Source organism: Conger conger, chromosome 16, assembly GCF_963514075.1.
Source record: "Conger conger chromosome 16, fConCon1.1, whole genome shotgun sequence".
NCBI lineage: Eukaryota > Metazoa > Chordata > Actinopteri > Anguilliformes > Congridae > Conger > Conger conger.
The window spans coordinates 17,591,150-17,618,227 of record NC_083775.1 but is presented as its reverse complement, the minus strand read 5'-3'; the positions used below and the strand labels follow the sequence as shown (position 1 = coordinate 17,618,227).

The 27,078-nt window shown below is 44.1% G+C and overlaps 1 protein-coding gene and 1 long non-coding RNA gene across 2 annotated transcripts; one reads left to right on the top strand and one right to left on the bottom strand.

Moving 5' to 3' along the window:
- Positions 1-1,697: 1,697 nt before the first annotated feature.
- LOC133115449 (uncharacterized) lies at positions 1,698-13,227 on the bottom strand. The gene is made up of 3 exons (XR_009705637.1): positions 13,096-13,227; positions 11,464-11,520; positions 1,698-2,085 (listed from the first exon to the last, which is right to left on the bottom strand). It is a non-coding gene; the product is annotated as an uncharacterized LOC133115449 (long non-coding RNA).
- A 4,000-nt stretch (positions 13,228-17,227) lies between these two features.
- On the top strand, positions 17,228-20,707 carry socs3b (suppressor of cytokine signaling 3b). Its single transcript, XM_061223983.1, has 2 exons — positions 17,228-17,480; positions 18,489-20,707. Exon 2 carries the CDS (start codon positions 18,654-18,656, stop codon positions 19,281-19,283), a length of 630 nt encoding a protein of 209 aa, XP_061079967.1. The 5' UTR covers positions 17,228-17,480; positions 18,489-18,653; the 3' UTR covers positions 19,284-20,707.
- The last annotated feature ends 6,371 nt before the right edge of the window (positions 20,708-27,078 follow it).

The following is a 27,078-nucleotide window of genomic DNA, read 5'->3' as shown; positions in this document are numbered from 1 at the left end:
TAACTACAAAGGCTTATGCTTTTCCAGGACCTTGAAAGGCACCAAGTGTCACTTTGAAATGTTGCTCTTCCACCTGGCGTATTTGTCAAATATGAAGAAATCAATCAAAATTCCTTATCGAGCATATAAAACCAACTAACAGAGCAACGGGGGTGTGAGAATTCAGTCTACTACGCAAAGGCGAGTGGAAAAGCGCAGTTCCCACGCGTGTTACAATGGCGAATAACTCAATATCGTGTGTCTTTATATGTGGAAAGTGATGTACAGCTCTCTCAGATCGAACAAATAGATTTTGTTACGTTCTAACCATCACATTTTTGGTTTTTCTCTGACATTCTGGTTTGAGCCTTTCCTGAGAGCAGCGTTTCACACAGCGCCGCAGCAAAGATCCTGTCACGTCAGATTTGAGTTCAGATATTGCAAACTTCCGCAGCATTCCATTGAGTTATTACTCCATTTTAGGAAATGGGTTCGATGCTTGCTTGTCCTGTTTTTAATAATCCTAATGTAATTCCTGTCCTCCATAATAATCTCTCTTTATCTAGACATCCAACATGTGGGTTGTTGTAACTGAAGTCTGTTCCCCTTTCGTATTCACGGTCACTTCCCTACACGGAGCAATGCAAAACATTTTTTAAAAATATTCCGCGTAGCCTACGCGGTTACACAATCACTTTCAGGAACTGGCGTGTGTGTGGAAATGGCAATAGCCTTAACATTTTAAATCTCTATACACATTGCCCGTTTCACGGCGGGAAGTAGTTCGAGACAGCTAACCTCTTCCTTCTCGCGTTTCCTTATAGCAAACCTTGCCACATCTTCCAGTTATTGTTTAAATACAAAATTAGTCATGAATCTTGTCAAGGGCCAGTAAATGGATGACATTCATTAATGGGAGGTAGGCCTATTTCAAATAAAGTTCTCAAAAACTATTCACACCTTTGATAAAGATAAGCTTTAGGCTACAGAAAACCAGCTATATTGTATGCTCAGTAAGATTGGACATGTATATATTATTCATTCTAACATAAAAAATAGATTGTTTAACTAGTTAAATATTTATTCTCATAAAATATATGTGTCAATTGCTCACACTCCTGTTTCACACTAGAGTCACACTAGAGTCCACCCTAGTGTTTTATGAGGGAGGACATAATCTTCCGTATAATATCATAACCTCCAGTCTACTCTTGTGGACTGTTCTCTCCAAACCACACATTTTTGATCGGGTTCAAGTCTGGACACTGGGATGGCCATTGCAAAACAGTAATTTTGTGGTTAGTTAGCCATTTCTTGGTTGATTTGAGGTATGCTTGGGTCTTTGCCTTGTTGACCGATCTTTTACATCCAAGTTTGAGCTTCCTGATGGAGGGAAACAAGGCTTTTGTCAAAAATGTCTTGCTACTTGTTGAAGTTCATTTGGTGCTAAACAAGAGACCTAGGATCAGGAGATTGAAGACAATCCTATAACACATATTCCACCACCATATTTCACTGCATTAGACTTGTGTCAATTACCTAATTGTTTTAAATTCAAATGCATTTATGTGCTTGAGTGACCTTGCCTGGTTCAATTGAGCCAAAAGAGGACCAGAAGGCGGGGGTTTGCACTTTTTAATAGGTTTCAATACACCAGAGAAGCTCAATAAAATATAGAAAAGTATTTTAATCCAAAATAATTGCATAATTGACCCAGGTCTGAACTAGGTATGACATCTATTTCCACAGAAGCATCCATTTTCCATTGCCAAACTCACTGCTGGTGTCTCGCCTCACGATAATACCCCATTTCAATTAAAGTTGTAATTCTAAGAACATTGTGACTAATGACTGAAAACCACGGTAGGTGAACATTAAGACCACTGGTCTGCTTTGATCTCCATGGAAATTCTCCAAAGCAGGTGCTTCTGCCCTCCAGATTGACAGGCCCCTGTACAGTGATTGACAGTCTTCTGGTGTTTCCTTATCACTGTCCACCAAGGCCAGCTCCGATAGGCACTCCTGCAGGTGCAGCCAGCAGCTGGACACGTTCCAGAAAACAAGGGAGAACTGGGATGACCCTCTACTGACTGGAACAGAGGTGCCCTACCGGGAGGGAAAGAGAGAGAGAGGGAATGAGAGGTGGGGTGTGTGAGTGAGAGAAAGGTGGGGAAAAACAAGAGGGGGGGGCTTTGTTCAGCAAAAAAAGAAAACATTACTAAAGCAGAGCTGGGCAAGGATAATGAAAATCGAAGGAAGACACTTGGACATAAAGTTCTTCCTCATTGTTTTTTGGAACAGGAGAAATGAGACACCGTGAAATAAACACAAGAGAAACCTACTGACCTAGATACTGCTATGGCTGTAAATACAATAATAGCTTATTCAAATAGATGTTTCTCAACCCAATATATGCACACACCAATATAACCAAGTTTATGAGTTTATAGCAACAGTGTATATCAGTGGATCCCAACCCTGTTCCTGGAAATCTATTGTCTGGTAGCATTAAAACTCTTCACTTATCCAACGTGATATACATTTATTTGAAAAGGCAAGATTGATTACAGGCTTTTTATTGCCTTTATTGTCTGTTATCTCTGTTTGTCAACATGAGGACCTGAGTTGTGCCAATAAAAGTCAGGGAAACTATTGTAAAGCAGATAAATAATAATGTGGCTGTGTCAGTGACCACTGTCTACATAAGACTTCACATATAGATCTACAGAGGCTATACTGCAGGGTGCAAACCACTGGTTATCTACAAAAACAGGACGGCCAGGCTACAAGTAATGCAGTCCTTGACATGGCTTAAAGGAGTAACATGGTTGAATGTGACATTGCCAGTTGTCTTTAGCCAACAACAAAATAAATGTGCATAATTTCTTTTTATTATTCATTCATTTAAATGTATTTAAAAAAATAAATGTCCCACTATAAAAGTTCACCCAAACTGTCTGCGCGTGGAAATGAGAACTGTCAATGAGCTATGATAGACAGACCGTGCTCCCACTTTCCACATGTTGTTTGTTACCATAGCTATCACCATGATAATTAGCTAGCTAATTATCAACGTTATTGATAATGTCACCTTTTGAAAGCAAACTCGCTAGCTAGATAACACTAAATGAATATAACCGGAAATAATCTAATAATCCTGAAAAGGCACTCTTAGTTAAGTGAACCTATAGTCTGTCAAATATTTGCATTGTCTTGCTAGGAGGCCAGCGGCGCAATCTATGAGTCACGAGTTATAGAGGAGGGATAAGGGGAGTGGTTATCCTTGTGTGACACGCTACAAGGAGAATATTCCTGGATGAAAATAGGATACATTTAAAACACTTAGAACAGACATATTTCATACTTTCATCGTGTTTCAATGCCCTCTTGTGCAAATTGCATACAAAAACCTAGAAAGTGTGACCAACCACCATGTTACTCCTTTAAGTCCTGGGATTGTCAGTGTCTGATAAAACAGAGGTAAGCAAACAATCCTGTAGCATACAGTCAACTGTGCTTTTGTAATATATGAAATTGTTTTTTGCTGTTCATGACTGAACACTGCCTGTGATGCTCATGTACCTCACTGGTACTCTGAAACCGAATGATTTTATAAAGGATATTCTGATCAAAAACTGAAATTGCTGCTTTTTTGCTGGAGTGAGAGAGACCACATGATGACCGGGGGGAAGGAAACTGAGACGGGGAGAGAAACAGAGACAGAAAAAGAGGGAGAGAGGGGAGAGAGAGGCCAAGAAAGCAGGAGAGCGAGAAGGAGAGCGCTAGCGATAGAGAGAGGGGGGAGGTTGGGTATAGGCTGCCAACTTCCTGGAAGTCTGCTCCACAAAGGTCTTGCTGGGGTGCTTTTTTTCTGTAGTCAGCTAAGGAACCTGCCCCCCACCCCCAGCAGGCAGAGTGAACCCCCTGCCCCCTCTCTCTCTCTCTCTCTCCAAGCCTCAGTGCAGGAAAGCAACCGCCGGCGCCACGCTAACCCCCAAACACACCCAGTCTGCAGAGAAGGAATGACTTGTTTTATTTGCAGTTTCGGTTTTTAAGGGAAACACCTGCGATGTAAAGTGATCAGTAACACAGGCCACCGCTGCATCTGTCCCTCTGTGACCTCTCACCTCTCACCCCTGGGCTGGTTACGTGCCTCTCTCGCCCCCTGACCTCTGACCTCTGACGCCTCCCCGCAGCTCAGTCTCATTGTGCCCCAGCGGCCAGGCATTCTTCCCAGCAACTCGAAAAATGTGCTTTCGCAAAGCCCAAGGAGCCTCCCGTTTCCTCGAAACGGCTGCCAGCCTCGTCTTTATTGAATAAGAGGTCCTGATTGGTCTGGGCTGGTGTGGTCCCTGGGCGTGAGAGCGAGATTGAATTGCCCCCTCCGTTTTCTTCGCACAGGAGCGGAGCGAGCAGACTGGACGCGCCGCGTCTCTGAAGTGCATTAGGGGCGTGCGGGCGGACGCTCGGATGGGGAGCGCTGCATCCCGGAGCCACCGGTGAAACCTGAGCGGCTCATAACTCACAGCCTTAAAACGTCTGCAATCGCATCCCGCCCAGCCTCTGCCGAATGCGCTCCTGCAGGCCTCTGCCTTCATTCAGATGAGCTCATTGTATAAAATCTTCCCCCCCGAGAGGGAATGTATGCGTAGGCCTTAAGTCTCGCTCGCCAGGCGCGATTAACGTCAACAGGTTCACGAGCCGGGCTCAATTAGCTCGGGTGAGATATGAGCTACAGTCCATAATTATCAAAACCACTCTGCTACACGCCTCACTCCAACTTCCCATCAAAAAATTTGCCTCACACATTTGAATTTTACATCCAAGAAACAAATGAGCACAGATGCCTAAGGTACATGACTGGAACCAGCAAGGTTGGTGGTTCAAGCCCCAGTGTAGCCATGATAAGATCCGCACAGCCGTTGGGCCCTTGAGCATGGCCCATAAATCCGCATTGCTCCTGGGAGGATTGTCCCCTGCTTAGTCTAATCAACTTCGCTTTGGATAAAAGTGTCAGCTAAATAACAAATTATTAAATTATTACTATTATAAAATGAACTAATGATAGTAAAATAGTGTTCTTATCTAATCTGCAGTCCAGTCTGCAAGCAAAGCATGACTTTGCAATTCATAAAAAGAGAAATGCTCTGAAGACTTGAGCCTTAGGTAAGAATACAGGCGGAGCATTTAAAACAGAACAAAATTGCCCTGAGGTGGAAACGTCTTCAGTTCAGGGAAATGTCACACAGATCCGTGTACAATTAACCCTTAGTACTACTCCTCCCATTCATAGACAGAATGTGTACACTACACAATGGGCTAAACTGATTGACTTTTAATTATTCACTTCCTATAATTTCAGACTCGCTAAACAAGAATGAAGTACTTCATTCTTGTTTAGCGAGTCTGAAAGAGGGAGAAAAGCAGAGAGAGAGAAAGGGATGTTACTCCCTCTTTATCTCTAGTTTTGAAATGAATTACTTCTCCTGTTGGCAATAAAACTCAAAACATATTCACATAAAAAAAAAAAGTGATAAAAATGTTAGAAACGAGGACGTTTTTGGAGTTGGCGAGGAGAGTGGAGGTGCTGGGTGAACCAACCTCACCACCCCCCCCCCCCCCGCGTTCTCTTTCCCGCTCTCCCGTGGGATCAGAGACTTTCCAAAAACACTGCTGCTTGTTTGGGTCTCTGTGTGGCCGATTGTTTGTGGTGGGCTAGCGGGGGGTTGGGGGGGTGCACAACGCTGGCATTTCCAGTAAGAGAGCGGGCCTGCAGCTTTGTTGCACAGGGCGGGGACATTTCCTGCTGGGTCGGTGAGGTCAAAGGTCAGGTGAGTCCATGTTAGGAGACCAGAGCAGAGCCGAGATGAAGGGATGAGTGGAGCCCTGGTGAACATTGCTTCCTCTTACGTTATGGGGTTACGGGAATTATAGATTGAGGTGCTGGAATAGAAGGACACGGTGTCCCTGCAGACGGGGGCGGCTGGAGGGGTCTGAAGCAGATGAGCTGAAGGACGTGAGAGAGGGAGGGGAACAGGCTGTTCCCTCCGCAGCAGGGAGAAGGAGAAACGGGACGGGGCCTGGATCCCATCCAGCCGCACTTCCTGCCAGCCTCGGAGGGACCTACGGGAACAGGGGAACTGAGGAAATGCCATTGGGAGAGCGGACAGTTAGCTGCAGCGGTATAGGCCGGTCAGACGCATGCAGGGCATTATGGGAGGACTGCGTGTTCTCAGTGGTGTGATACACCTGACTTGGAGATACTGAGTGGGTGATGGACAGTGGGGAACCGCTATCAGCCCAGGAAGGTTTTTGTGTTATGGGTGCCCACTGCCAGCTGACTGTGTGCTAGTTAGACATAAACTCTAATCCACTCGGGTGTGGCTGGGTGCTAAGGCCTCACTACTCTCTCCAATCTCTCACATGCATACACACTGGCACACACACACACACACATCCACACTGTCTACCTTTTTCTCAACTCTCTCACATGCATACACACAGGCACACACACACACACACACATCCACACTGTCTACCTTTCTCTCAACTCTCTCACATGCATACACACAGGCACACACATGCACACACACTGTCTACCTTTCTCTCAACTCTCACATGCATACACACAGGTACGCATGTACATGCGTGCACAAACACACAGCCATGCACACGCATATACACACCAACGCAAACACACTGTCTGCTACTCTCACTCTCACTCTTTGACACACACACACACACACTGCCTGCCTGTACTACTTTAGACTGCCTCACTGCAGGCCAGAACAGATCATTCCCGGCTTTCATTCCCCAAATATCTTTTGTTACAGACTGCAAGTCTTCTTTTAGAGGTCATTGACCTCTAGTGTGGGAAACATTACCCTATAAAGAAGAGAAATTAAGAGGTACAGCAGAAGACCTGCATGGATCTCTCTCTATCACTCTCTCTTTCTTCCACACACACACACACACACACACACACACACACACACACACACTACTCCCCTGGGCTGCGACCTGGTCACTGTCCCACTGCGGATGTGTGGGTGGGCGGGGGTCCCGGGCTCATTGGCTAGTGATTGGAAAGCAGCCAAAACGAACACAAACAAGGGAGTCGCCCTGAAAAAGATTCAGGGCAGCAACACAATAAAGGCAGAAAAAACTGCTTCTGATCAAACACAGCTGGAGAACAAGACTCGGCAAGCACATGACAACTGAGCTTCAACAGTCATCTTTACACGGCCAGCGACGAGCAGAGCCCTGCTGTCAAACTCTCAAACCTGCTCTATCTCAAACGCAAGGCTCTCCACAACAATCAGATGGGGATACAGAGTGAACATTGATCTGGTTTTTATGATGTAATGGGCCTCCAGTAGCTCCGCCCCTCTTTTGATGGGCAGGCAGGCAGACAAGTCCCCCAGGGGCCAGAACAGTAAAATATCAGGGTCCCACCCATGGCCGCCGGCCCTCTGGAGCCTGTGCGTGTTCAAAAGACATCCGGGCGGGACCGATACAGCTTACCGGCACTGCGGAGCATCAGATTACTGTGTGTGTGTGTACAAAATATGAATGTGTTTTGTATGAATATGTACTGCATGTCAGTGTTTCTGTTGTGTGCATGAGTGTGCATACAGTATGTGAGCAATTATCTTGTGTGTGTGCTTATATTTGTGAATGTATCATTGTTTTTGTTTGCATGAGCATAAAATTGCATTTGTGCATATGTATGCATGAGGCTATCTGTGTGTGTATGAGGGTATGTGTGCATGTGTGTATGTGTGTGCGTGTATGTCTGTGTATGCATGAGGTTATCCGTGTGTGTATGAGGGTATGTGTGCATGTGGGTGTGCATGTGTGTATGTGTGTGCGTGTATGTCTGTGTATGCATGAGGTTATCCGTGTGTGTGTGAGGGTATGTGTACATGTGTGTGTGTATGTGTGTGCATGTATGTCTGTCTGTGTGTGTATGAGGGTATGTGTGTGTGTTTAGGAGGGTGTGTGTGTCTATGTATGTGTGTGTTTACCAGGGCGGGTGTGTGTATGAGGGTATATGTGTGTGTATGTGTTTAGGAGGGTGTGTGTGTGTGTGTGTATGAGCGTATATGTGCATGTGTGTGTCTCGGTATGTGTGTGTTTAGCAGGGTGTGTGTGCGTGCTCACGTCTCAGCGCTCATTTCTCTCTCCCCGCACACACTGGGTGAAGGCCGTGCTCTGACCGGCGCTGCTGAATGAGAGAGACGGCACACTTACAGTAACAGACACAGTGCTGATTAAACATTAATGCTGCCGCGCGCCTCTCTCTCACATTACAGGTCCTCAGCACTTTACCGCCATGACATCACAGCGCCGCCTAAGCAAAAGCGACAGAAAACAATGACAGCCAATAAGGGAAACAAAATATACGCAGGGAAAAAAAACAACGACAGGAGTGATAAATCTGTCTCCGCCGAGCCTGGCCCGTGCCTCAGGGCGAGGATGCTGGCTCTCTCAAGCCCTATTTACCACCAGCAGAGTGACATCACTGACCTATTCCTGGGCCGTGTGGGAAGTGAAGGCGGGTTTTATTCTGGCTATTGCATTTATATGCGCTGTGCTATTGATCAGCTGAATGGCATGCATCTCTCAGTGACACTTCCAGTTCGCGGAATGTGTGTGTGTTACGGCGTACTTATTCATGCGCATGGGAGTGGTTATGTGTGTGAAATTCTTGCTCTGTGTAGAAAATACTTTCACAGTAATTGACCCTTTCATGCCTATACAGTGTGACTTATTAATAAAGTTACAACAGCTGCAGAGACGATACAACTGCAGCATTTAAGTTGCCAAAACCCTTATCTTTCCCCAGCATCTCATTATGACCTCCTTACCAAAACTTTGACCGGTCTCTTGACCCTGACCCATATGGATGGTGGAAGGGGACCTATGAGGTTGGGGAAAGTGCTACAGTTGTCTGGAGATCTGGCTGAGCTAACATAATAGTCATCCAATCAGCCTCATACAGTGAGGTGCATAAGTATTTGGACAGTCGTAAATAAAAATAATAATAATTGGCTCTGTACTCCAGCACATTGGATTTGAAATGAAACAACGAATATGAGGTTAAAATCCACAATATCACTTTAAATTTGAGGATATGTACATCCATATTGGGTAATCCGTGTAGGAACTACATCCCTTTTAGTATAGTCACCCCATTTTTGGGGACTAAAAGTAATTTGAAAGTTGTCTTCTCAGCTGTTTCTGATTAGATGTTATTCATTTTTATTAGTTTATTCAATTGCCTCCTTAGTGCAAGAAGCTTTCAGAATTGAATCTTGATTCTAGGCTTTTGATTGCCTTTGTTGTGCTTTGTCACCGGTGTTTGTCAGCATGACCAAAGCTGTGCCAATGACAGCCAAGGAAGCCAATATGAGGCTGAGAAACAAGAAAGACACAGTCAGAGACATAGACCAAACAATATGTGTACCAACATTAACTATTTGGAGCATCATTAAGAAAGATTACAATCAAATAAGACCCACCTGAATAGAAGGGGGTCCAGATAACATTTTGTACTTTCTCACATGAGCTTCTTCCTATAGAAACTGGTTTCTGCATTGCAGGGAAGACTTGAAAATATTGGTGGGGTGGAAAAACTCCTTTGATATTTGTTGAACCTTTAATAACTGAACAGTGGCTTATGGGTCCAAATCCCTGGGGAAAGTAATATGCTGCTATGGTTGCCTCTTTTGGGAACAATGCCTCATACGGAAAGGGTGGGAGAGGGGTGGTAGGATTGTATTTAATATGTCAAATTTGGACAAAGGCATCCACTTAAAAAAGAAAAAATAATTCATTTCTGTATGGCTGCCTACCCCGCCACACACTATTCCCATGAAATTACGCAAGAGCCAAAAAATGTGGGTGACACCCATCTTTCATTAATGCCATTCTGATAGTAATGATTGTCATTGTCACTAGACATGGGTCTGGGTTATTGTGTTTTTATGATGTGAAAGAAGAGAAACATGTCTGTCATGTTATGGTAACATATTACAGTAAGAGAGGTAATGTAGCTACGAGAAAATGTGTATGGTATGTAAACATGCATCTCTCTCTCAAAAGAAAAGAAACTGCACTGTCACATTGACTATCATCTTCTTCCTTACCTTCAGCTAACAATAGGATCATAGAAAGGATTTCCCCTGATAAATTTAGAAATAAATAAGCCTGTTGGTGTCATGTGGGCATACCATGAGGATTAAACTACCTGCACCTGAGCAATAAGGTTGCTAATGCAAACACTGTGCATGTGATTACAATGTGTGAAGTGCTCTCAAATAGTTGAGCTAGGGGAATATACTGTAGGGATGCCACTAACAGTCCCCTAAGTTTTATTAAAATATGTATTTATTATGAATTATATGTCTTAAATACCAGAACATGTCATATATACTGTATGAATATAAAATTGTATTTGTTTATTTATTTACAGTAGTAGGTGTAAATATGTTTGTTTACAATTAATTTTGATATCTTATCAATAGCCAATAGCCTTCTGAAAATGATGAAAAAATTAACTTTCATTTTTTTTTACAAGATTTCCTAATGTTCACCATTCATTTTAAATAAAAAAAGATCCGGTCTATTTGATGATGTGTATCCGTCTCAGGCCAATGTGGCATGCTCCAGCTAGCTATTTTTCGAGGTAAAGGTTAAATTAAGTTGTATAGATAGTACTGATCGGGGCGGTAAAACATATAGAGCTAGAGAACAAGGCTTAATTGCACCCAAAGTTCAAGTTGCCTACAACGTATTTTCCTCGTTATGTTCCTTCCTCCTAGTATGGCTATTGTGAAGCCATGAAAAAGACCACGTTGCTGGTAGCGCTAGCGCACAGAACAGTTTTTTATGTTGAATTAACGCATGGAGTAGCCTATATCAAACCAGAGAGACCCTAAATACCTTGGTGAGTGAAACATCCATAATTGGCTTTTATTTACTTCAAATTTGGTTAAAGAGACTTGATTAAAATTGCTAATGCCATTTTGGCACATCTGTGCTTGACTGCCTACGTCACCTGCCGTTACCTGTGTGGTTGACTGCCGTGTTACCTGCGCTTTGTATTTTTTTAGTTGTAACCATATGTCGCCATGTCTACTTGAATACAGACCTCTACTGCTGTATATCGCAGTGGCTATATTATATATGAATAGGACTGAAGAGTTGCAGATCGCCATGTGCATCTTTGAATCTGCCTTTGAATTAGTGCCCTGTGTTTTTATTTGAGGCCTAGTGTACAGATCTTAAAGAGAACTATGCCGTTTTGTGCCATTCAGAACATTCTTTCTGGCAAAAGTAAGGTGGTTTAGGCTATTGGACGTGCCACTTGCAATCTGTGACAATACCTGGTTTGTGTTTATGAGAGGACAATGACAATTTTACAGTTGTGAAAATTAAAAATTGTTTGTAAGAAGGACCCCAGGAAGGCACTCCACTCACCAGGGGTCAGTACAGGGCCATGCAGAGACCGGTTCTGAGTGAGAAGGGCAGACCAACCTAGAAAACCAGTTTTACAGAATGCAGACAATCTCAGTAAAATGAAGCACAGCAAAACAAGAATTAAGTGTTACTCATATATAAATATTTTATTTATATATAACCTGGCCATTGCAGAAAGTCCTTTTTTTGTAATCAAATGTTTGGGGTAAGAAATATGCAAAAGGTTTTCTGGCTGAATGAAACTCAGGCTAGTAAACTGACATTTCAGTTTGTGCCACATCCACTTTTTGGTTTCTATCCAAATATGGATAGAGATGTAGACAGAATGCACCCCTAATAGTATTATTACAGCAGTCACTTCTGAAAATTCTTCTTCCACTTCCCTTACTGTAGGTTTTTATTTATTTATTTATTTAATTTTTAGCTCAGGACGACGACAAAGAGATTCAACTTATTAACTAATCATGGTTTTTAGTCAAGTAGAATCAGCTGTCTTAGTGCTGGGCTAAAACAAAAACCTGTACCCACATCCACCCTGCTCTAATGGTATAATCCAGGAACATTCAGTTTTAGACCAACTGCACACAAATTTTCCACAAAAAAAACATAAAACTAATTCCATCACATCGTTCACAAGGCCGTATACCCCATCGGACACAAAGAGAGTAATGACCCTAACATTTTATCCTTATGTGCAGGAGATGGCAACACCCGGCAATGTTATTTCACAGCTCATTCAGATAAAAAAAAGCCTTCTCAGCATGACTCTCTCATGGTAAATCCCGGAGGTCGGTCAGCAGTTCCGTATTTGTCCACGGCTGAACTTTGTTTTTCCTCTACCGTGCGCGGGAATGGGTAGGCGTGGTTAACCGGAGACCATGTGCCACAGGCAAAGTCGGTTTCAAGTTTGAACGAAAATACACAATTGAACAATCAAATAAATAATTTAATAAAAACAAATCGTTTTAAACATTACTACGAGCCCCTTTTCCACAAATTACTCTGGCCAGCACATTCCCCATTCTTCAAAGGAAATGCTTGGAAGGGTTATTTACTGTAAACTTGCCTCATGGGAGAATGAATGCACTGTTTGTTTTCCCCCTGGTACATACCAATTAGTTTTTTTATACAAACTTACCCAATTTCATTAAGGTTTCTCAGAATTAAGTGGAATTATTCCTAGGAATCTTTCTAATCAGTTAGTCCCATCAAATCACAGATATTTCGCACAGAAATGGCTTCCTTGCCACTGTTACGTTCCCAGAACGGACATATTAATTAGACATCCCATTATCAGGGATGTGCAACCAAATATTCCACAGAGTGCTGTGTTATTTATGTGTGTCTCTTAACTCATCCAGACCTCTGTCCAAAGGCTGCTAGGCCTTCGAGTGCTAACTGATTTCCCATTTGCCACTGAGAATTTAATTTCATGTGTTACCGGCATGCTGATAATGATTCACACACCAAACTAGGCTGACACACACCCATAGAGAGATTACACACACCAGGCTAGCCTTTCTGACACACACATAATGACCCTTGACAACATGCACACACACCAAGTTAGCCTCTCAGTGGTGGTAAGTCCTATGCATCACTCTATTTACTTTATAACAATGAGGAAATTACCTGAATTCCCTGTTTGGTTCTGGTAATCATGTTGTGTAGGGTGTGGGAGGTGGGTACGGTGGTCTTCTCTTCACACTGAGGGCAGACTTAACAGGTACCCCCTAGAACAGGGGTCTCCAACCCTGGTCCTGGAGAGCTACTGGGCCTGCTGGTTTTTGTTTTCACGTTAAAATCAGCACCTGTTTAGATCCAGGTAACCAGGTGAGGCGAGTTAATTAATCAATTAGACTAGTTGATTATACTTAAGTGCAGGGTAACAACGAAAACCAGCAGACCCTGTAGCTCTCCAGGACCAGGGTTGGAGACCGCTGCCCTAGAACTTTGTCTGTGGCACCAAGATAAGCACATTGTCCTTATATATGTTTTGTCCTAGGCTATGTGTTGACCATTGTGATTTGTGGTGAACTTGCTGAAAATGCACCAGAGTTCCAATGATGGGTGTAAACTACAATACTGCAGAAATTGCCATTTAAATGCTCTCTGAATCAAGTATTTTTGTGGTATTCCAGTTAATGCTACTGCAGATTCAGCTGTGTGTTTGTGTGTGTGTTTACAGTATGTTTGCGTAGGCCAATGTGTCTGGCCTGTGAGTCTATGTGTATATGTTTTGGCATATACATATGTACGTTCTTAAGGGCCTGTGTGTGTGCGTGTGTAGGTCTGTGGGCTGAGAGTCTATGTGGCCATGTTTAATTGTGTGCATATTTGCATGCATTCCTAAGGCTGTGTGTGCGTGTGTGTGTGTGTGTGTGTGAGTGTGAGTGTCAGTGTGATCTAGAGTTGGGTGCGACAACTGCCACATTGTCTCAAATGCAGGCTTCTGGTAAGGAAGTTGGAATGCTTTTTATGTTCAGAGATGACAGTAGTCTCGTCCTGCTGGTCATCTACACTGGTGTGTATAATACTCCATACTGGCATTGCCATATCAACAATGTTTGTTATAATATAATATAATAATTACCATATGTATTGTATGCATTTTCTGTGCACTTCCTAAACCCTTTTCCATCATAAACAGGCATTGTTATCCATACATAGTGTATTTGTAATTTTATATGTTAGTTTATATATTTATTTACTTTTTATGTTGCTTGTCGTAACCTCACCTTCTTATGTGGTACAGAGTAACATTTCTGCAGGAACATGTTTCTTTCTACCAAAGCAGACATCGATGTGCACTATTGATAACTGAATCCAGTCTTGTTGTTAATATAGTATCATTTACTTAGCATTTAACCTGATAAAGAGAAAGCCAGAATATTGCAGATAAATAGAAGATCAGATAAATACCCATATGTAGCATTACAGGGTAAATTGGCTGCCCTCTGAGCGACTATAGTGTGGACTTTGGAAGTTTTTATTTTTTCTTTCTTTTATTTTTAACCCCCCTTCTAGTGGGCTAGTGACCACTCATAGAGGCACAGAGGTCTAGATTTCCCTTACTGGGGTGATTTTCCCCCAAATGTCAGATCTTGGGGGGGGGGGGGAATTTAATTGTAAGTGTGCCAGAGTAGCCTTGGAAACCTTGAGCAGGAGTCAATCAGAGATGGAGCACTCGAGGTGTACTTCCGGGGAAGAAAATCACAAGGAACAATGGATTATCCTGTTAAAAAATGACGGCGCGTATTCACTGACAGGGCATATTGATTGAGACGTGCATCACTCGTGGAGCCTGTGTGTCTGCCTCTCCGTCCGTTAGGACACGTCACCCCCGAGAACTCTCCGCCTTTCCCAGACAAGCGGATTTATCAAGCCTTCCCAGAGCTCCCACAGTTCCCAGTTCCCACCTGCGTGTGACTGCGATGACGCCGTGGGCTCTTTCAGGAAACCAGAAGAGCTCCGATGCGGCTGCTGCTGCCTCCCTCTCCCTGAGTCACGCGGGAGAATCTGCCCTCTGCCGACGCCACAGCTGGCCCTCTCCGACCACACGAGAGCCGCCTGCTGAGCCTGACTCCCCCGGGGTGCGCAGGGGGGATCAGGAGCCGACGGGGGCTCTCAGAGGCACACTACAGACCGGTCTGCATCCGAATGTGTGTGTGTGCGCCCACCTGCCTTTCTATAACCGTGCCCCCCTTCCTAAAAAATACAAAATCACACACATCCCATTGGCCAGTTTAGCTATGCCCTGCAATTAATTGGGGAGAATTTGGAGGGGAGCAGGTAATGCAGCTGGTATGTATGGCAGCTGTGACCACTAATGATAATGGCAGCATTAAGCTGGCCTCAGTCCTCCCAGTTTATGACCCAGCAGGGCTGAGTCAGCAAACAAGTGGTTAAGTCTGTGTGAGTGTGTATGTGTGTGTGGCAGAGAGAGAGCTACATCATGTGTGTGTGTGTATGTGTGTGTTGCAGAGAGAGCTACATCGTGTGTGTGTGTGTGTGTGTGAGTGTGTATGTGTGTGTGGCAGAGAGAGAGCTACATCATGTGTGTGTGTGTGAGTGTGTATGTGTGTGTGGCAGAGAGAGAGCTACATTGTGTGTGTGTGTGTATGTGTGTAGCAAAGAGAGAGCTACATCGTGTGTGCATTGTGTGTGTGTATATCTGTGTGGCTTTGAGAGAGAGCTACATCGTATGTGTATTGTGTGTGTGTCTGTGTGTGGCAGAGAGAGAGCTACATTGTGTGTGTGTATTGTGTGTGTGTGTATGTGTGGCATTAAGAGAGAGCTACATTGTGTGTGTATTGTGTGTGGGGATGTGTGTTTCTACAGAATGTGTATGAAATGTATATAGAAAGTTAGCTTAAATTTAGAAGGGATTTCATTGTGGTTACATTATCAGTTCTGTAGAGCTACCTTTATCTTTAGTGAGAACTCGGCAGTGACTTGATATTAACAGGAAAATGATGATAACGAGCATTACTGTAGCAAGGCGGGAAGCTGAGCAACAGAAATTTCGGTAACTATTTCCGCAGTCTTTAAGTAAACATATGCACGCATGGATGTCATTCGCATTTCTAGTTTAGCGAGTTAGGGTAGTGAAAGTTGCTGGTAAATTAAATAACAGCAAATTATTTAAAACCATCCGTACCGTACATGAAATTATTGACATTATTTAGTGAAATAAAATGACCTGAGCGTAGTCCAATGTTACTAAATAATAATAAATCCATTTATCCGCAGCTGTTAAAATTGGTTCTGGGTGCGCCGAGGTGTATGGTGTACCTGCTGGATCAGCGTGAGGGCGCTGTTTAGCCATTGGCACATCGTACAGTACATGATAGATGTGTAGTTCTTCACTTGAACCAGACAACTTACAACACCTTACAACTCGTAACCCATTTCCCCTGCTTTCATCAACAGAATCGGCAAGGTTTTAGACCGTTATTAACGGTTTAATTCAATCTCAAACGGCCCTTCTGGTTTGACTGACTTCACGTATTATGAGGAATCACTGCGTTTTGTGGTCTCTATATGTAGCACATATTTGCAATTATAAGTAAAACATTTCTTTTTTAATTTTATTCATGACAAAAGAGAGTGCAAACTTTGCGGTTTGGAGCAGTGTGTTATAACCTTTGAGGTAGGCCTACAGACTGGGACGATTAGCCTGGACGTAATGTCAGTGCTTTCCAGTAGGGGGCGTGAGAGCAGTCTTCTCGCACGCAACCGGTTTATAGGGTAGGTTTTTAATGTTAAATAAGAAATGACCTTACCAGTAAACGTAGAAAGAACGACATAAATATACGGAAAACAAGAGGACAAGAGGAAGCGATAGGCTACATGTGATGGAAAAAATCGAGAATGCAAAAAACAATTATGTCCTGTAATAGACTATTTGGTTATCGTCTTAATATAGAGAGCATAATAATACAAAGATAACAGCACTAATGAACACGCGTTGACTCAATTGCATTTATAGAACACCTTATGCTAAGGTGCAGATTCATAACATTTTTTTCCACCTTGTTTAGAAGAATAGGGGGAGGGAAAGACCAGGAATTGAATGGAAAAAAAGAAAAGAAAAAAAAAGTCATCATTACCATTGGCAATCTGCCAAACGTGTGCATGCATGCGAGAGCGACTCAATTTCTTGACTTTACAGGAAGCGCCCTGCCGGATTTTTCTGTTACTGGAAGGCCTTCGGGGGGAGAGGGGGAGGAGCCTTACACACATTATGAACTGCACTCACTCCAAGCCTGTGGCATTACTGAGCCTTTGCTGACGGAGATCAGAGCTCGGTTAATGAAACATTAGCCAAGCGACTGCCACTCTTCCAAGTTCTCCACAATCTCACTGTCCTCTGGTCAACCGAAACACTGTCCTATACAGACGGGAGTTAAATTCTGCTGGGATTCAGTCGAACAATTTGCTAAGGAAAAGAGCATTTTGGATTTTAAGAATCACGAGAAGAAAAGTTCCAGATCGGGAAAAAGATCATTTTCAAGGTATTTTGCTACTACTACTTTGTCTGATTACATTATGCTGTCCTGCAAATGGAAAGCTTTAAGTTAGGTGTCAATTAGATATGCGAGGAATGTTCTAATGTTTACATGTTTTGTGTCTCTAACATGTAAACGGACCCAATATTGCCCGAATGGGTAAATCATTAGATGGAGAGCTGCATTGCTTTATTAGAAACTGATGGCAAAATTAATTTGAAGGACCTGGTGTGCAAAAGGGCTATTTTTTCAAGAGAATGCTTTCTTTAAGCGATAACAAGAGCATGCAATATTGGAAGTAGCGGAGTGCTTGATGACTGATAAATAACATTCGCTAAACGGGATCATTGCCGTTCGGCTTCATTCACAAAGCGATAAAACTGAACTTCGACGAGTAATAACAAGTTACAGGCAGCAGTCTTGAGCAGCAGGGGGAAATGGGGCCCCTCTTGAAGGAGGGTCATTCTGTCCCAGATTACACTTCCAGTCACAGTCGGACAATGATTTACCGGCACTGGTGCGCTTGCCAGAGCCATTCACAAGCCTCAGACAGAGACGGCACCGTTCCGCACAAACAATTCAGCATTATTCGCCGAAGAGGGGGTATTTTTTTACACAGTAACAAGAGAAAGGGAACGCTTGGCTTGTGATGAATTAGATTATTTGAAATAACCTCAGCATTCATAACCCGTTTCTGGGAGCCCCGAGGATCGAAGACTGAGAGTATCAGATTCGTTTGTTGGCTCTAAGCAGAATTTGTTTGAACTGGCTATAAATAAACTTTCGATTGCGTCTTTGATGATGTCTTCGGTATGAAAAAGGATACCACGTTAGTGTCTGGGAAATTTGTGCTTGTCTGTGTAGGCAACTTTGTAATCTTTTGTTGCACGCATTAAGAAAGGGAAAGGGCTATCAAGAAGAGCTTCTAGCATTGTGATATAGTTTCATCTTTGATGATTAAAAAATATAAAAATAAAAGCTTATGCTAATGTTTATTCTCTCTTCTGTCTGCAGCTGCCTCCACTCCAGGTGAAAGAGGACTCTGGATGTTCAAGTGGAGACAGAGATCCAGAGCATCCTTCTTCGTTCTCCCGGGACGTTCTAGCCCGACACCTAACCAGCCATTTTTCGGACTCTGCGGGGCCTTGGCCAGGTAGTCTGAGGCGCGGGTGCAGCGCCATGGTAACCCACAGCAAGTTTGACTCCGCGATGAGCAGCTGCCCCTTCGAAGCCAGCATGCGGCTGCCGTCCTACCGCTACAAGACCTTCAGCTCCAAGGTGCAGCACCAGCTAATTCTGGGCGCCGTACGCAAGCTCCAGGAGAGCGGCTTCTACTGGGGAACCATCAGCGGCAAGGAGGCCAACGGCCTGCTGAGCGCCGAACCTTCTGGCACCTTCCTCATCCGCGACAGTTCCGACAACCGCCACTTCTTCACCCTCAGCGTCAAGACGGCGTCAGGCACCAAGAACCTCCGCATCCAGTGCGACAGCTGCTCCTTCTTCCTGCAGACGGACCCCAAGAGTGCGCAGTCGGTGCCCCGCTTCGACTGCGTGCTCAAGCTGGTGCACCACTACATGCCCCCTAAGGGAGCGCCGTCCAGTGGGAACGGGTCCCGCGCCACCTACTTCATCCACTCGGCTGGGGACAAGATCCCCCTGGAGCTCTTGCGCCCCCTGTCTTCTGGGATGTCCTCCTTGCAGCACCTCTGCAGGAAGACGGTCAACGGTCACCTGGACATTTCCACCAAGAGAGACCAGCTGCCCCACCCGCTGAAAGAGTTCCTCCAGGAGTACGACTCGCCCATCTAAGGACCCTCTGCCCCCCCTGCTTGTCGCTCTGAGCAGTCGAGGCGAGAAGACGGCGGGTCGACGGCGTCTGATGACGCCTGTCCTGACGCGCGCTCGCCAACGTGGCGCTTTCTTTCGGACGACGGTCCCATCGCTGGGAGCGGATGAGCTGCCCCCCCCCCCGGGGGACGGAAGCTCGTGTTCGCCGTGAGAACGGGGACCTGAAAGAGGAACGCCGTTGACCGGGCCTGTCGGCCTTGGAACGTGGGTCGGGCGCATCCCGGCTCCGGAGGAGGGCAGAGACACCTGCCGAAGTAATCCGCCTCTCCACAGTCTTGCCGGAGGTCGAACGCAGCATTGCGGACTTCTGGGTCGCTCGGGCGGGCTTCTCTGGTTTCCTTTTCCCGCTCGGTGTTGACCGACTCCCCTGACTCTTCCTGTAAGCCAGCTGCTCCGTATTTGGAGCCCGGCCCAACGGGCAGACCGTCTGTCACGCCTCCAGCATTTCCACTGCTGCTAGCCAAGTGCAATGGCCCCCTCACCATTCATGCACGCCTGGCACCCAAGGTTCTCAGTAGGTGCCTGAAACATTGCCTCGCTTAAACTGAGAAAGAATAAAGACTGGAAACATTAGACAGACGGGTGGCAGATGCATCTTGCCGAGGACGCTGCCAGTAAATTGCCCCCTCTTTCCGGGAAGCCGAATGGAAATTTACAGCGCTTTCCAAAGTAAACATTTGGGTCTTTTGTTGGAAACGAGTAACTAAATGATGCGGGATCATCTGTACACAGAGGCATTAGGAGCAGAGACGAGAAAATTGAACTGTGGATGGAAAGGGGCCGTGTGGTCTCGGGCAGGGTTCAAATCTGACACCATGACACCCCTGCCAAATGGAAGTGGCCTCCGCCAGATTAGTTAGAACCCATCCAGTTTTAGCTTGTTAGTCGAGTGGTGCTTCCTGTGAGTGTTTCATTGGTTGCTGGGACTTGGGGCCCTTACTGGGTTCACAAAGAGAAGGCGAAAATGGCAGCCCAGGTCAGCTCACAACCTCCATCCAGGGCAGAGAACAAGCCGGAACAAGGTCCGCTTTCCTTCCCTGAGCAGAACTGCAGACTCTTCTTGCTAATGAATGTAATGACAAAAGGAAATCCCTCTTCCTCGCTATCAGTGGAAGGGACCATGGTTTCACCTGTTTTTTTGATTATTATTATTTTTTAAAAGACCATGTTTACATGTGTGAAGACCTGAGACCAGAATACATGTCTCCGTTGTGTCTTTTATAAAGATGTTTCCATCTTAATATTTGGCCAGGTAACTGGCTGTGTAGGCTTGAATATCTGAAGAAAACAACAACCAACAAACAAGAAAAACTCTTTGCACATATTTATATTTATAAGACATTTCAATAATTTATATTAAAAAGCACTATTTTTACAAAATGAAACCCTGTCTTGTGTTGTTTTCTTTTTTCTCTCATATATGCATCTATATGCAAACCAATATAAAATATTCCAGAAGGCCACCATTATACTTAACCTTGAGCTTCTCTTCACATACATCTTACTTTCTTGTGAGTTGGCCATAATGTGTTCACACGCAGGCAAATCACATGCATGCACAGAGAGAGAAATAAAATCCACACCCTGTCGTAGATGAATGGGCTGTGAATGGAGTGGACGAACATGCTCATTATTGTTATATAAGGCTAATACAGCGACACACAATCTTCTGCTAGAAAGGCACTGGAAGCAGGTGCAAAAGCTTAACTGGAGAGCGTGTGCTTTAATAACGGGATCCTGTGACGCCATAAGCGTCACCTTGCGTGACAAGCCCATACACAATTGTACAAAGCAGCCAGTGAGTGCAGTTAATCCCAAATCGATAATCCCCAGATAAAATAATCTTTACATTCTAGCTTGTGCTCATGGAGGAAAGAGCAAATGTTTTGTTTTTGCTTTGTTCAATAAGTCTTTTAAAAATTTAATCTAGGCCTTTGGCTTCCAAAAGCATTGCATCACCCTACTGTGGTGTTATTTATGAAAGAAAAACCATTACATTCCTCCCATGTCCCTCATTTTATTAAGCGAACATGTCTTTAGAACCAACAAAAGAGAAATAAAAACATTCTCCTTCTGAATAGGGGAGAATTTTGTGTTTGAGTAGTCCCTTTTACTGTCAGCCTGCTATTAAAACAGTCCTTTTTTCCCACCCATTTTCCCTGTCCACCCTTCCTCCACTTCCATCCTGCAGTCTCTCACTCCCTATAAAAACCAGCTCAGTAAGTAGTTCTGAAGTAACTACTACCCCCCTCCCCTCTCAAATTGAAACATTTAGATAGTTAAAGAAGGGAATATACACCCACCAAGCACTTTATTGGGCATTTATTAGATTTATTTTTTAGACTTTTACTGCTGTAGCCTATCCACTTATTGATGCATTGTGTGTTTAGAGATGCTCTTCTGCATACTACTGTTGTAATGTGTGGTTATTTGCGTTACTGTCACCTTTCTGTCAGTCTGTCTGTCCTTTTCCTCAGGCCCACGCGTCTCAATACCGTTACAGATAATGGCCCACGGTTGTTCTCTTTGCTTTTCCAGAGGACCAGACGTTATTTCAGGCGGTGAGAGTCACTGCTGTCGTCAAAAAATGGGCACACTTAAACGCACTTACACATAATATTGCGATACTGATTCATTTCCAACTCTTGCTCTGTTTTCTCAGCATTAATGACGTCTTAACTCTGTGACCTACTTGAGTCAATGAGACATTCCCTGGCTTATCATTTTTGATGCCACTACCAGTGCTGTACCTACTAATACTATTACTACTACTACAGTGATTACTAACGCTTATACTATTGTTACTACTGCCACAACTACTGCTGCTGCTGCTGCTGTAAAACACCTTGTTGACAGGAAAATGGTGAGCAGATGTTCACCTCAGTAAAGCGAAAGAAAGATCGAACGTGTTGGAATCTCCCCTTGTCTGTCAGTGTTTTCTGTATGGGTAAAAACATTTTGTATTAAATTTCAACAGCAAATGTTTAAATCACAATTACTAGTACTACTGGTAGTACAGACTTCTGGTGAGGGCTGTTGTGTGCCATAACAAGCTCAAAGGGTCAAGGGTCAGAACCACCTACCGTACTGCAAGTTCTTCTGTGGTTATTGCACAGTGCGACCTCAAAGTACATAAATGCTGTGGTCACATCACCTGTCACCTCTTGTCCCTCCGCATCTTAGCCTCTTCAGCTCATATTTCATTTCATATTTAGAGTGCAAAAAGGGTGGTGGGCCGGCCTTCGTAAGAAAACACCCGACTCTGATTTCTCACATTGCCGAAAGACTATCGTCGTTACCTTTTTTGACCATGTGAGAGACAATCAATTTAAATATTGTTTGGTGCGTTTATCTCACAGTGCTCTAAGTGTCAACAGAAAGTCGATGGCGACTTCGAGCCGCTGGTTGAATGACCCCGTTTTAATGCAGGCCCATCACGATGCCCTTGTCTGTATGTTTTGGAAGGACATTGAGACTGTGGTAATGGACTTCAGACCTGTGCTCCACACTGTTGCCCCTGTACTCTACACTAATACTGCTATACTCCAGACTAATATATTCCACAACTGTTACCCCAGGTCTCTGGTGTCTTGAATATCTAGGAGGTTCCATTCTCAAAGTTGTTCAACTTTGCATACGCACATAACACACCCCCCCACGTCGTTACTCGGAAAAGACACGCCCTTTCATTTCCCAAACATGTGAGGTTAGGAAAACAATCTGTTCTAAGACTGTGGAATGCCAAACAGCCACCTCACCCTGCAGATATGATCTATGGTATCAGAGTGTGCAGTTGCGGAGGGGGAGGGAACTCTGGGAATGACACACCCCCCTAGGGCTGGCGTATGGTTGGTGAAGTAATTGGACTCTGTGACTGTGACTGAAGTGGGGCCTACTTTGGCTGCTATGTGTTGGGAGAGTGGCCAGTACTATCAGATATCTGCCGTGTGTTGTGGTCTACCCCACAGGAAAATAATTTTATACATCCTGTGCTGTGAGGTTTTTGCATGTGTACGTGAGGGTTTACATGAGCATGTGTACCTGCAAGTGTGAATACTCTGTGTATTCACTTAGTGAGAGTGACAGAATGAGCAAGCTCCACATGTCTGTGTGTGTTTGTGTGTAAATATTACAAATTAAAATAGAATAGACTGAAAGCTTCAGAGAACTGTAGTTTACTATGTGGGTGAGGAGAGCTGATAGGACTATACATACCAACATTGGTAAAGAGGGCTTTCACCTCTCCCTTAATATTCTACATTTACCAAATATTCCCCATTTCCGAGATATTCCCATTCCTGTTACTCAATACCCCTCATTCAAGCCTCCCGGAATTTGTCTCTGAGGTAGTGTGACTCTTCCTGTTCTCCTTCTCTGCTCTTTCCCCTCTCTTCTGTGATCCCTCTCCTTCTTTCCCTCTCTTACACTATCCCTCCCTCTCCCTTTCCACACGGCTTCCATTCCCCGCTCGCCTGCACTGTGGTTGGATTCCGAGAAACAGCCCCTGTGGCGGAATAAGACTCCTTCCCCTCGCCTGGCATTTAGGCGCAAACGGAGCAGAGCAACTCCCCTTCTGTATGTATTCCTTTACCGGAAAAGAGGCTCCGGCAGGGAACCCTACTGAGGGAACACCCCTGTGCGTTCATTGCACTGTAAAAGTGACACATCTGGGAAGTATTTGCACAAGCCTCAGACTGCTAGTTGACGAGTTTAAACCAGTAAGCGAGGGGGATATTTACTTTAACTCTCCTCTTATCTAATGCCAAGAAGTCACAGCCTTTGGGACGCATTCCCATGTATTGATTTACTGGGAAGGGGTCCTTTTCTGAATGAGTAGTCACATTCACTATAGCTTCTACCCAGTCAAAGGGAAAAGGCGATGGCTGTAGTTCAAAGAAGTGGTGATTCATGCACATTACGAGAAGGAATCTCCCTGCATTTTCACTCGCTGTGGTACAGCTGAGGAAAGAAAGGGTTAACGCCTCTCAGGTTCCACCTGAAAGCCCTTTGACTAGCCAGGGCTGGTGATTCTTAGAAACGTATCACCTTTCTGCGAAACAAGGTGCGCCACAACAAACGGACTGAGCATGTGCGCTCCTGAGTCTTCTCAGCGTCTGTGCGGAGAGAGCCAACTCCAGCCTCAGAAAGAGGGGAGGCACCTTCTGTTTGCTTGGAAGCAGTTTTGTTTTTGGAAGTCTTTTCCTTTCTGGCTGAGAGGGAGGTCTTTTCAACAATATAATCTAAACCACAAGCTTGGCACAGCTCACAGCCTCCTCTCTCCTGATTAGTCTGCTTAGTTGTAGAATTGGGGGAGGGGGCGATGGACTTTGGCACCTCAAAAGGAGCTTTTGTTATATAGGCTACACTGCTAATACCATTATCCTTTTCTTAGACTCTCCTATGCCGATTATGCTTTAATAACATGTGCGGAAATGAGCACTTAAATAGAGTTTCTTGAGAAGAGTCACATAATTATAGCCATGCTGATAACAGTAGTGAGGCTAGAGCCTGACACTGATAAGTAAAGGCACAATTCCTTTATCTGCAAAGCAAATAATGTAATACAACCCTTACTTGCATCTTACAAATGTGACAATTTATACACTCACAACAAAGAGTTAATTTCTTTTCCTGGTACAGGAGGATAGAGGAGAATGTTGAGATGTCTTCAGCCTTATTGCTGTTGCCTCATGTGTATTTGCAATTTCTACTTCAAATTTCATGTGAAATGCATGAGAGTAATTTCTCATACAACTTTCTTTTTTATATCTGTCATATAGAAGTTGTTGAACTGTTGACATGAACTGACTTAGTTACAGAAAGTGCATAAAGTGTGTCACTGCCACTGGCTGCTGCAGTGCAGTGTGAGGTGAGCAAGGAGCCAGGTTATACGAGAAGATCTACCACAGCCACCACATTTCACATAAACAATACTGATTACCCATAATGCACAGCACCACATCTATCTGCTCTAACAGGAAATGCACACAAACAATACAGCTTTTACATTTTAAGTATTTTGCAGAAACTCTTATCCAGAGCAACATAATGTACACAGCTTGCATTCTACGTACACGGGGCTTTGAGATTCATTTCTAATGGCAGAAATAATACTATTCTATACTAAATTGGCTTCTGTTCAGGAAAAGGCTTAGTTAGTGGTATTTTATTTATTTATAAGGCTATTTTAGGGAAACTTCCCTTCTATTTATGCCGATATATGGCACTAAAGACACTTAAGACTGTCTTCCTATGGCTGTTCCTAAAGTTTGCTCTGAGTTTGACAAGAAGGCCTTTATATATTCTGCAGCCTCTGCCTGGAATAGCCTTCAAAAAGATCTAAAACTCCAGGGCTTGGAAACTCTCAGTGAATTTAAAGCTATTGTAAGGAGGTTGGAAACAGATTCCATTGGAAATCGCAAATGCTCTTAGCTGTAATTTGTTTGCTTTTTGCACTTGATTATATTCTTGCACATCTTGTCCTTGTTCTTTTGTATGTGTATTGTCTGAAAGAGAAGGCACGGCCCAGTCTCTCTAAAATAGATTTTAATCTCAATAGGACAAATCTGGTAAAATAAGGGTGAATATAAACACATTCAATCAATGTATACAGCTGGATATTCATTGAAATGCCCTCCTCTAGAGTACAATGGCAGCACGCCACCTGGCCTTTGAGCCTACAACCTTGGAACCAGTTCCCTTACCATTATGCTACACTGCCAGCATACATGTGCCCACATACACACAACACTGAAACACAAAACACACACATAGATACAGCACACACAACACACACACACCCATACACAACACATACACACACACACTTTATGGGGTCAGCATGCTCCGATGTTGTACTTAACCAGATGCCAAATGACTAAATGTAAATGTAAATGCAACAATGAACAGTTGAGACCTCCTGTTAAATAGCTGTGGGATGAATAGAGGAGCTTAAGTCTATTCAACGTCCATTTGCTCTGTGTTAGTTACTTTGATGAAAGGGAAAGAAAAACAAGAAATGCAGACAAAACTTGAAGCGATTGTTGGGGAAAAACCTGACTTGTGCTCAGGGCATTTTCCACAGGTCAATTTGCTGTTGGAAAGCCTATCTGATAACATTAAGCCATTATTAAATTATAAATGGTGTTTATACTGTAATGCCTTCTAGCCAGGGGCTGTGAACCAATAAAGCTGTCAAGTATAAATGTGAAAAACTATAACCCCCCCCCCCCCCCCCCCCACCATTTATACAGAGCATTAATTACACTGTGCTATTTCAGCTGCGGTATTGCATTCTGTTTTACAATGGAACCCAAGGACACTGGCAATGCATTTCCCTGGAGCTCCCATGATGCTCTTCTGCAGATTAAATCAGAACAAATTGAGACAATAGTGAATGTCATCAAACAAGGCCCCTCCCACATGAGTACAGTGACACCTAGGAAGTGGGATTCCAGAGAACTGTGTGTGTGTGTTCCTGTGTGTGAGATTGCGCAACCTAGTGGTGTCACAGCTGCCCGCACACTCTGTTTTTCTCTCTCTCTCTCTCTCTCTCTCTCTCTCTCTCTCTCTCTCGCCGTGCCTCACACACAAAGCGAGTGTGATCACAGTTTGAAGTTCCACTGAAACGAGCCACAAAGCAGGGCCCTTCTGAGGAAAGACCGCGTCTACGCCCTCGTCTGTTCTCTGAAAGTCTCACTTCTGCTGAACTGACAGAAGTGGGCGGGGGTGGGGGTTGTGGTGAACAGACGCAAGT

Bases quoted from the DNA above. Each gene is read 5' to 3' on its own strand.
- socs3b (XM_061223983.1), top strand. From the start codon at position 18,654: ATGGTAACCCACAGCAAGTTTGACTCCGCGATGAGCAGCTGCCCCTTC.